The sequence below is a fragment of the Leptosomus discolor genome, chromosome 15 (assembly GCF_034619465.1).
Source record: "Leptosomus discolor isolate bLepDis1 chromosome 15, bLepDis1.hap2, whole genome shotgun sequence".
NCBI lineage: Eukaryota > Metazoa > Chordata > Aves > Leptosomiformes > Leptosomidae > Leptosomus > Leptosomus discolor.
In genome coordinates this window covers 17,937,172-17,949,282 of record NC_141405.1, presented here as the reverse complement: position 1 = coordinate 17,949,282, position 12,111 = coordinate 17,937,172, and the positions used below count along the sequence as shown (strand labels likewise).

At 42.1% G+C, this 12,111-nt stretch overlaps 2 protein-coding genes across 2 annotated transcripts in view; one reads left to right on the top strand and one right to left on the bottom strand.

Moving 5' to 3' along the window:
* SHISA6 (shisa family member 6) overlaps positions 1–12,111 on the bottom strand; it is a 265,438-nt gene that overhangs the window by 86,718 nt on the left and 166,609 nt on the right. The window lies entirely within an intron of this gene.
* LOC104354382 (polyadenylate-binding protein 1) lies at positions 5,863–7,714 on the top strand. Its single transcript, XM_009961295.2, is given in 4 exon segments — positions 5,863–5,968; positions 5,971–6,126; positions 6,129–6,516; positions 6,518–7,714. Coding segments are annotated over 4 exon segments (1,830 nt in total). The 5' UTR covers positions 5,863–5,871; the 3' UTR covers positions 7,707–7,714.

Sequence of the window (12,111 nt, the reverse complement as noted above, 5' to 3'; positions counted from 1 at the left end):
TTACTAGATATACTCACCCATGCTGCGCCCGCTGACAGCAGAACATCCTTCCCTCTCCACTTGCCCTGAATTTCGAAAGAACGAAGCTCACAGGTGTCTTCAGGCTCATTTCAGAGACTGCAACATGCTGTCGCTCCCAGAGACCCTGAGGAGATGCTCTGCCATCACTCACTGCAAACACACCCTTCTGCTACTTGGGGCAGTGCCTTTCCCCATTTTCTGAATGAATTTTTGTTCCCAGTGAACAACACTGCCAGGAGAGCCCTTCCAACATGCACAGGTGGGGCTATGCTGGGTGATCAAAGTCCCCTCATGTTCTCCTTCCCTTACCTGACCTCCAGTAACACCCTGTCACTTTGTCAAGGAGCTGTTCCCGTTTGCCATTTCTGAGCAAAGGTTTCAGGTCTGGGCTCTGAAACACAGGCTGGAGGTACCCTCCCATGTCCTTTTTCAGCCGCAGCATCAATGTGCAAAACCATAGGTATACTGATAAACAATTTGTCTGAAGCCATAACCTTCAGGGTGTTGTTTCATATTGTTCTTCAAGATTTCAAGTATCATGACTTCATGCCTCTTACTCATGCACTGTGACACCTTTGCCTAATGCTTCTGAAACCACCTCTTTCTTCCAGATACAACTGTACAACCTCTCTTTTCCAGCCATAGCAATGACTGGTGTCATTCTGGCAGAATTCTTTTCAAACTAGTGCAAACCGCATGAAAATGCAAAGGAAAAAATGCCATTATTACAGAATTATATCCACTTGCTAGAAATCAAACACTTGCCCAATAGGACAGACACACCACATTGTAGAGTAAGTATCTGAGGGACTACAAGCACAGTTTGTGTAACACTATAGTCTACAGCACTATATGAAAATAATAACAATATTCCTTTGCATGCATTATTATGTCTCAGGTATTACATATACTAATGAGGATTTACAGTTATTTAAATATAACTTGTTCTTTACTAAGTACATTATTTGTAGTTTCTGTAATAAATCAATACTTTATGCAAGCAAAACCCTTAAAGTTAATGTTAGAAAAAAGTGCCTTATCATCCCCAGCAGCTCCCAAAACCCTGCAATGCAGACTTTTATTATTTCTGTAAAAGAAGAAAAGGAAATCAATAGAGATTCCTCACGCGTAATCCTCAGCAAGATTAGCACTCTGTCAACCTCTGTTATAATCTCCTGGAAAGTAAAAAGAAGGGGGTGGGAGGGAGGGTAGAAAAAGAAAAGAAGTCACAGGGAAACCAAGAAGTAGGAATTTGTTGGGAATGTTCACTATGCTTCTGCCAAAGAAGAATATTTAGAAGGTGACTCCGGTCTTCCCCTCTTGGTGCTCAGAAATTATGTTGAAATCTTAATAGGTATAATTGGAAGAGAAACCTTTGAAAATTACCAGCAGTTATGTTTTAAGGGGTGATTTAGGGGCTAGATCTGAGAGTCAGTCTAGGCCCTGCAATGCTGAGTGTTGCAAAGCCTGAGTTTTAGGTGTCTCGCCCTGTGGAGCAAGAGTGTGAGGATTCCAGCCAGCAAGGTGGGATCCAGACCCACCATGCTTGGAGGGGCAGGGTGCTGCATGATGAACTACCTGGAGCTAGTTAGTGAGGGCATTTAAGGTAATGTCTCAAAAATTTGCCACAGAAAAATTCATGAGCAATATTGCAACCTCTGAATAATGGATCAACAGCTGCAAGGGAAGGACGGGGTGGGACAGTAATGGATAAAACTGCGTGTATGCAGGACAGAGTATGTTATGTCTCATTGTATCTCTTATTTCCCAGACCACTGCAATCACTCATTAATTAAATTCACAGATGAGCTTCATGGAGAGGTGATCCAAACATGAGAGAGGAGGAGAAATAATATTAAAAGATTAAGAGAGGCCAGAAACATAGCAGAAAATCAGCAAAGAAGGTTGGAATCACAACAAACAATTCATTGGGAATAATCATGTTTCAGTTCAGGCCAGAATTAGAATATACTGCAAAATCATGGCAGGACAGAAGGATGGGTGGCAATGCTCCACATAAAGAGCTGGAATCACTGAACAGAGTGAGGCACAGCATACACGGAGGGCAGACCAATGTAACGGTTGCATCTTGTACTATCACACCCCTACTACCTTCTCCTTCACAGGTGCCCAGAAAACCAGCTTTACTGCCAGGGATGTTCCCTTTTCCAGACAGTAATTCCTAGAAAGCATAGAAAGCGTAATAGGAGACTACCAGCCTGAAGTTTAAACAAACAATTCAGCAGCTGCTTTCTATTTAGCCAGCCGAGATCCTACTGGGTTGAGAAGTGTCATTGCCATTTAGTCCTGTCTTCCTAATGAAACAGTCCTTGGCTCTTACTCAGCTCCACCTGACAGCAACAAGTCAGGAGTTTTAACACAATGACTGATTTCAATGCATAATTTATTGAGAAAAATGGAAATAAACCTTCGAATTTTCCTTGCAGTCCCTCTCATGTGAGCTTCCTATTACTTACAGCTATAGAAATGGCCTTCCAACAAAACCAAGAAATGTCTTCTGTGAAAAAGAACTGTACATTATTAGTGACGTTCGAGCCTCTGAAGCTGGAGAAGGAATATGCTTTTCATGCAATTTCCATTTCACTTGAAAAATGTAAGGCTCAATGAAAAACAATCAAAGAAAACTGAGGATACTTCATAAAGAATTTGCATTCTTGAGATCTTTATGAGTTTCCCATTAGTCACAGTTAGCAGATAATACAAACTTTCTGGTAATGATGTATCCAAGCCTAAAACTTCACTCCACATGAAGCATTAAGTTACTATGGGGCTTGCAGCTGATTAATAGTATTTAATAAACATGACTTTTTTTGTTATATGGAACTATATTATGTTATATATAATAATGGTGTAATGGAAAAAATGTGTATATTGGTTTTGCTTTCAATGGCTCTGCTATAAAGATGACGCTCAAGGCTTAATACACTATAAGAATTGCTGAAGCAACAGAAAATAGGCTCCATTTGAGATCTGAGTTGCCAAATAGAGAAGATTCTTTCTCTTCACTGACTGTGCAGAAGAATAAGCTCCTGACTATTGGACAGCCTAATGCATGAGTAAATTCTCTTGTAATTTTTGCTCCAGATCTGTGGAATTCCCCAGACCAACAAACCTTATTTACTAAGCTTCTGACACTGGGATTCTGGACTTCTTACATAAAACTAGCAATAAAGTCTTCTAAAATCTCATTAAAAGATTAACCTCCTATCACAAGCAGCTGGGACATTCCAAAGGAGTCTGATGAGCTCCAAATATGAGAAGGTAGAGTAAAACCTGGGGAAAATTCTTCTCTCAGCACATTCCTTCAATAAATACTGTACAGCTAGGATGAGACTCAGAAAGGACACGTATCACTAAATATTAGCTATCTAAAAACCAGGACTTCCTATGTTCTCTTTACAACCCCCTCCAGGTTGCAATTCTGATCTTAGATAAGAGGAATTGTGCTTAGAAAGGTCCCATTTTTATCTGCTGACTGCAGAAGGCACCTTGACTCCTGACTGAGACTACACTGGGAATCTGGGCACATCAAGCAAATTCCTAAATTTCAGTTGTGATCAGTCAGACCCTGGTCACTGACAATTACTGTACGGCAGCACCTACATCAGGTGAACTTCGTCTTTGTTCTAGCCTTGCCTTGAAAGCCTCCAGGGACAGAAGACCCCCAGACTTCATTGGTCATATTTCTTTCCTGAGATAAGCTGGTTTTTCTTCGTCTGCCTGGAGTTAGATATTAAAGGAACAATTTTTAAAATCTGTCATCTCATCTCAGTTTACTTGATATGTGTGCGCTGGCTTTATATTCAGTATATTCAGTGCTGTCTGAATCTCTGATTTCCTTGTAGAGCAAAGGCCAATTTTCTCAAATCATGAAATTATTCAACTGTAATATTCACAACTTTGACTTACTTGGTGATTGATTGGTTTAAATTCAGAGGAAGAGCTGTGCTATTTCATTGTGGTGGTTTGTACACATCTCTTGATGTGCCACTTTAAAACTGCACAGGAATCAAGTTCTTGTAAGTATTGTGGTATGTGAAGTACAGCAACGCATTTTACGCCTTTTTACACACTGGAGTAGTTTCCTGTGCCAACACTCAAAGACTCAAAACTGGCTTCCTGTAACTTCACTTAATAAAAGGCAGGTGACAGGAACACCTGGAAATCTAAAGAAAAATGTTGTCATAAGTACAACCAAAGAAATCTAATTCAACAGTTCAAATAAATGTCTGCAGGCACTTTCTTGTCATCTGTCTTTACTCCCTGAGCTAAGTGGCAGCATGTCCTTTATCTGATGTGAAAAGGACTGGACTTTCTCTTGGGAGATGTGATCACACTTTCCAAACATACAAAGTTTTCTATCAAATTAAAGTTAGCTTGGACAGCTTTTGAAGCTTATGTAAGAGAAGAAATCTGTTGTATTTTTCTTATTCTTAGCTATTGCAGTATATAAACCATACGAACAGCAGAATTCCAGCAGCATACATATTATTGTCTTCTTCTTGGTGGGATAAACAACTATATTGTTGTTAAGAAATCTTAAACTCTTTCAGATAATCCACAAATACTTCAGATATAACAAGATTCATCCAGAAACTAGCATTAGTCATTGCAGTACTTTCCATTTTTTAACTGGATCATGACAAAGTTGCTATGAGTCTCCCCAGTGATCACCGGTACACAGTAAGCCTACCAGCAGACAGGGTGAGTAATCAGAGAATTTTATTAAGAGATATGAAAGGGGACACTCATGTGCCAGCTAGCTAGTTCAAGTGGAGCGAATACCAAAAGACTTAAGTCTTATAAGATACCTCGAAAGGATATCCTCAAACTACCTCTCCTTTGTGAATCAGTGGCAAGTCACCCAAGTTTAACATGTCACCAGTACATGCACCTGGGTAATTCTCTGCCATACCAAAAAAAAAAGGACCAGAAGGAAATTATAAGGTGAGCTTCAGTCTGAAAAGGTTTAGTTAAAATCTTTCTTAGTTCTTATGCTTGGACTGCAGTCCCAACAGAGCAAGACTTGGAGGGTTCTTAAAATAGCTAGTGGGAAGGTAGCTTGGATAACTACTAACTGCTGTGGTATTGCCCCTGTCAAAATTGTCTTGTTTCTCCACTGGGCCGAAGTTGGTAGCAGCCAGGCTCACAACGCACTGGCACTTCGAGTCAAGAAATATCATTTTTTTATCCTGAGCATTGTAATCTGTATGTGAGTTAAATCTTAGACCAAACATTCTACTTGCATAACCTTTGTGCCTTCAGACAAAACCGACTACAACTTATTATACAACCATGTTCATAGCATAGAACCTTCAATCATTTTGGATCACATAATCAATTCAACGTGCATTCAGATTTGGGCTGGACCTTGAAAGGTCAAAGAAAACAGCTACTCATGTGACTGAAATCTCAGTTGCCTAATGTTTAGATTAACTCCCTCAGCTCCTTCATAGGTGTGCTGTAGTGTACAAAGACAGCTCTTTCTCTGGTGTGATCCCCATCCCAACATCAAGACCAAAGACACAATTTTTTCCCCCTGAAGGTTGCTGTAGCTTCGGCTTCTGTGAAGATTCATGAATCATGTCTGCAAATTTCCATATCAGTAACCTTTTGCTTAAAGCCTCTGCATGCCCCTGCAGAAAGCAGATGTGCCTGCTGTCTCTAACAGTAATGTTACCTGCTAATCTGAGAGGCGTGAGCTGATAAGCCAGGGCTCTAAACCAGGCAACTATGTTCCCCCAAAGGAAAGGGCTCCTCTTTTGCCCTATGACACCTCTGTCCCTTCAAATTAATGGCTTAAAGACCTTTAGAGCCCCAAGATACTCCATGATCTCCCTCTCTGTGGAGGACCTGCACCCCGACACGATGGAGGCCATGCTCTATGAGAAGTTACAGCGTAGCCCTGCCGGGCCCATCCTCTCCATCCACTCAGCTATGCCTATGTCAACTTCCAGCAGCCCGTCAATGCTGAACACACTCTGGATACCATGAACTTTGATGTCATTAAAGGCAAAACAATGTGCATCATGTGGTCACAGTGTGATCGGTCTCTATGCAAAAGCAGTGTAGGAAAGTTCTTCATCAAAACTTGGACAAATCAATTGATAACAAAGCTTTTTATAACATGTTTTCTGCTTTTGGAAATATCCTGTCTTGTAAGGTGGTATGTGATGAAAATGGATCCAAGGGTTATGGATTTTTACATTTTGAGACACAAGAAGCTGCAGAAAGAGCTATCGAAAAAATGAATGCTATGCTGCTTAATGACCACGAAGTATTTGTTGGATGATTTAAATCCTGCAAGGAACATGAGGCAGAGCATGGAGCCAGAGCAAAGGAATTCACCAATGTTTACATCAAGAATTTTGGAGAAGACATGGATGATGAGAGACTTAAGGAACTCTTTGGCAAGTTTGGTCCTGCCCTAAGTGTGGAAGTTATGACCGATGAGAGTGGAAAATCCAAAGACTTTGTCTAGTTTTGAAAGACATGAAGATGCCCAAAAAGCTGTAGATGAGATGAATGGGAAAGAGCTCAATGGGAAACAAATCTACACTGGCCGGGCTCAGAAAAAGGTGGAAAGACAGAAGGAGCTGAAGCGCAAGTTTGAACAAATGAAGCAGGACAGGATCACCAGATACCAGGTTGTAAACTTTTATGTGAAAAATCTTGATGATGGAATTGACAATGACCATCTTCGAAAAGAATTCTCCCTGTTTGGTACAATCACTAGTGCAAAGGTCGTGATGGAAGGTGGCCACAGGAAAGGATTTGGATTTGTATGCTTTTCATCACCAGAAGAAGCCACCAAAGCTGTCACAGAAATGAATGGTAGAATTGTGGCTACTAAACCATTGTATGTAGCTCCAACCCAGCATAAAGAAGAGCTCCAAACTCATCTCACCAACCAGTATATGCAGAGAATGGCAAGTGTAAAAGCAGTACTTAATCCTGTAATCTACCCTTACTAACCAGCACCTCCATCAGGTTACTTCATGGCAGCCATCCCACAGACTCAGAACCGTGCCACAGACTGTCCTACTAATCAACTCACTCAACTTGCTAGACCCAGTCCTCGCTGGACTGCTCAGGGTGCCAGACCTCATCCGTTCCAAAATATGCCTGGTGCTATCTGCCCAGCAGCACCCAAACCACCACTTAGTACCGTGAGACCAGCTTCTTCACAAACTCCACGAGTCGTGTCAACACAACGTGTTGCTGATACATCAACACAAACAATGGGTCCACACCCTGCAGCAGCCACCACTGCAGCTGCTCCTGCTGTACGCACAGTGCCACCACACAAATACGCTGAAGATGTTCATAATCCTCAGCAGCATCTCAGTACACAGCCTGCTGTCCATGTACCAAGTCAGGAACCCTTGGCTGCTTCTATGTTGGCTCCTGCCCCTCCACAAGAACAAAAGCAGATATTAGGTGAACGTCTGTTTCCTCTCATTCAAAGCATGCACCCTAATCTGGCAGGTAAGATCACTGGTATGCTGTTGGAGATTGACAACTCTGAACTCCTCCACTTGCTCGAGTCTCCTGAGTCTCTTCGTTCGAAGGTTGATGAAGCTGTAGCCATACTACAAGTCCACCAAGCTAAAGAGGCTGCTCAAAAGGCAGTTAATAATCCCACTGGGGTTCCAAGTGTTTAATGAAAAGATCCAGGACCACAATCTAGAACTTTGCTTCACCGAAGGAAAAAAATCTAAACATGGGAAAACTATTAAATATTGAGAAAAACAGTGCAAAATATAAAACAAAGTATAAAAGGAAAGGAAACTTTGAAGCTTATGTACAGAGCAATGCCGAGGATAGCAAAACATATGCCAGTCCTAGATTACATATTGATTTAAAATTAAAAAAAATAGTACAATAAAAAATACAAATTAATGTTTTATAAAGCCGGGGGAAAAGAATTTTCAGCAGAGCACAAAAGTTTAAAGCATTCCTTTCTTTAATTTTGTAATTCTTTACTGTGGAAAAGCTCAAAATATCTCCACTGTTTTAGTTGACAGTGAGAATTGATAGCTGAGCAAAGAAACATAAATTGGATTATAAAATTCTTGGTTTAATAAAAATTCCTAGAAGAAAAAAAAAGGAAAGAAAGAAAGAAAAAAACCCAACACCTTATCAACGCTTACATATATCTAAAAGGTGGGTGTCAAGAGGATTGGTCCAGGCTCTTCTCAGTGATGCCCAGTGACAGAACAAGGGGCAACAGGCACAAATTGGAGCACGGGAAGCTCCACCTCAACATGAGGAAAAACTTCTTTACTCTGAGGGTGACAAAGCACTGGAACAGGCTGCCCAGGGAGGTTCTGGAGTCTCCTTCTCTGGAGATATTCGAAACCCACCTGGATTTGTTCCTGTGAGTCCTGCTCTAGGTGAACCTGCTTTGGCAGGGGGGTTGGACCAGATGATCTCCAGAGGTCCCTTCCAACCCCTGCTATTTTGTGATTCTGTGATTCTGTGTGATTTATTCCTGCGTACTCAGTTGTGGACTGATGCCAGACCAAAGATTCCTGTGATTCTGCAGACTGGCTGACAGAACATGTCTTGGGAGATAAAGGATCCGCCAGTCTCTAGGAAATGACAGCTGCTAGGTTATTTGCTGTGCTAGAAAAGCAAAGATGAGAGAGCCAGAAGATTGACGTGTATGAGACTAGGGAGGGAAATAGAGAATTTTAATTATTTTCTTGCCCTCATTTTCGCTTTGCAGTCCTGATAACACTGGCCTCCAGTTTTTCCCCTCTGCAGAAGCCCCTTCACTCTCCATCAGTCATATGCCTTCATAGCCCTAGATGATGCTGTTGAACTTTCTGGGAAGAGATAGGGGGTGCAGCGTGTCATTGTCCCATAAAGAACTTGAGAAAGTACAAGCAGGCTGGTACAAGTTACCCCGTGACGTGGTGTGGAAGGGGAAGGGCATGTCTTCTTCCTGATGGCCCTGGCTCCTTTGGGACATGGTGCACCTGAGGAGCAGCCACTGTGTTCCTGCAGTTCCCAGGACTCTGGAAGGGAGAGCTCCTTGCATGATGGAGGGACTTGTGCCGTGGCTGCTGTTCATGATTCCCCAGACTGAGCGCTAAGGTGGTGTTTGGCTAAATCACATATATTTGGTCACCCAGTGTCAGTCTATGATCTATTCCAGCTCCCACTGTCTTTGCTCTTCTCTGAACCCTTCCAAAGACGTTCCAGTATAGTACTTGGCCTGCTTCTGCACTCACCACTTTATAACTAGTACCATGGAGCTGTTTTGGTAGTTTCCTCCTGATTTGCACAGGTACTGGAACAAGCCAGAAGGAGCAAGAGAAGATTCTGATCATGCTTTTGGAGAAGGGGAGTGGCCAGAACCAGAGCTGAGGGAATAGATTTGCCCTGCTAAACTGGTGGAGCATTTTAGTATGAACTATTTTCCACTGCAAAAAAGTTAATTTCACTGAAATCTGCATTAAAAAATAAAATAAAATAAAATAAAAAGATTGACTAAGACTAAACAAACCTAATGTGGATTAGAACGGCTATTTTTTGTGTGTTATGTTTCTGGGAAAAGGAAAAAGCGATCCTTTGTGCAGCCCAAAGATTCACTTTAAACAACCTGGATGTAAGGAAGGAGGATCCTATTGCTGATGAGAAGGGGGAAACGAACCCCAAAACAGTGGAAAGGAAAGGCTGAATGCTGGATTCACTGGTCATCAACTCAGGTGGGAACAGAGGGGTGAGAACCGGTTATGCAAGACAAAGACAAGACTTGAGGAAATCTTAAACAGGCTACTGCATTTACCTTTGGGGCCTTGCTAATTGATGAGAGAAATGAGATGAAGTCCATCACCAATATCTAGAGAAAATAACTTGATGACCAATACTCTAGGTGACAATTCTGTCAAACATGAATCGATGTCAACCAAAAATGATTTATTGATGTGGATGATAAGATAGTGGTACTGTCTGTGTGGGTTTAATAGGGAGGAAAACTGAATCATTGGTTTAAGGATGCTAGAGAAACAGAAAAATATCTTTTATAGATGTAAAGGGCCAGTCAGCACAGTATTGAAATCCACAATGCCAAGAACTGCTTTTTAGCATTCCCTGCTACAGCCAGCAAACCAAGGCAGAGCAAGTATTCCTACACAGCCTGTGGGATCCCATGCTAATGCTTAGATCACCAAAACACCTCAGGCTAGACCACATCATACACATGACCCTGCAGAAAAGAGCCCTGTCCTACTCCCACAGCCCATCAAGGCCTGGATGCCTGGTCAAACTCCTTTCTTTTAAAAGATTGCTTTTGGGTTGGAGAATGGTTCCTCAGATTTTGGCCTTGGTTCTGAAAGATGTCAAAAGCCTTCCTAGCTCATGGAAAATGCCTGTCAGACACATGCGAAATGATTAATTTTACAGCTTGTAGCGAAGTATTATATTGCTTTCATCCTTGAAAGACAGGGAAGCTGTCCCTCATGTCTCTCACCGCAGAAAGTCCCAGTGTTCATGGTATGCAGCTGGCACAGCGGTGAACTTTTCCATGTAATGTGTTACTTCTCGAGCAAGGACGTGTTTCTCCCTCAGCTCAAAACACAAAGGTCTTCCCTTTGAGTCTTATTGTTAGTGGGTCTCTTGGCTACGTTAATTGCCCTGGAAGGGACTGCCGAACTTCGAATGCAAAACCCAACAGTCTGGTGTCTTCTGATGCTCCCTGAGGGAGTCTCATAGATCCTGTGAGCTACAAGAGTTTTTACCTCTTTCTTTCTCTCCCGAATCATCATCACCTTGCACGTTTGGACAAAGCATCCTGTAGTGCATTTTCCTGTCCTGGTGTAACCTGCCTTTGCATCCCTGAAGAAGTGGGAAAGAACATGACTCATGCAGAAACCAGCTATCTGAAAACTATTGCTTGACATTTAAATAGCAGGAAATATATCCTCAAAATGACAGCACTTGCTTAAAAATTATGACTATCAAATTCCCTAAGAGGGTTGGTGTATACATTGGCAGGGTTAGGCTGGGTGAATGGCCATCTGGCAATGTCTCTGTCTCCAAGAAGCATTCACTGAACAGGGGGAGTCTGGGCTCTTAGATCGGGTGCCCCGACTTTGACAAAAGCATGCTGAGATTTGCCTGCAATCGCAGGACAGAAAGACCTGCACAGTCTTGAGGCCTGTACTACATCAAGAGACTGAACCATGCTGCACCTTGCCAAGCCCTTAAAGATGGTTCTCCAGATCAGCCTGAACAAATTGGACTTGAATCAGCCTTAACATGTTTGGACATATGAAACACGTCTGTTTGAATCAGCAGTGTTGCAGCACACTGTGAATGAATTCAACTTGCTGCAGCCCTCCCTGTGCAGTGTGTGTTCAGAGCAGAAGTGTGATTTCTTCCTCTCATTTTCTTTAGGTGTTAACTTAAGTTATTACCTTAAACATGTTTGAATCTTTCAGCCTGTGCCTCTGAAGCCCGACTGGCTATTTCTTGGTTCTCACTTTTTTATTCTGTATTGCTGGTGGAACAGAAGTGAGATTTTGCTTCACTGACTGTGCTGCTGAGGTTGTTCTTGTGCAAAGCGCTCATGGGGCAAATGAATTTGTGGTCTTTGCTGGCGAGGTCCCTCAAGACTCAAGCAGTGGGTAACCTGTCAATGGGCAGTTTCGACACTGTCAGAGGTGTTTTGTTTTCCTGTTCTGTTTAGGTTAGGCAGTTTTTAACTGTTTTCTGTCCTTCTACCAGCAAAAACAAAGGTGATCTTCACTTCCCAGCTACTCTTATCCCATTCAGACCGTTCTGCTGGGGTGTCTAATTGTAACAGCATTGGTATTTGCTCTAGGAACCTTTGAGTTCAAAAGGTCATCCCTGTGGAAAAGAAAAGGGAATGTATTTGCATTTCTGTGGACCCATAAATGTCCTCGGTAGGAATTTGAATTGAATGTAAAACAATCTCGCAGCCTATGCAAATGTAACGGACAGATAGCAATTCTGTTCTCATTTCCCTAATGTGGGCAAATCATGTGTTGCCCTATTAATGAATCTTTGCATGCAGATAGTTATCAGCAAGATAGTGGA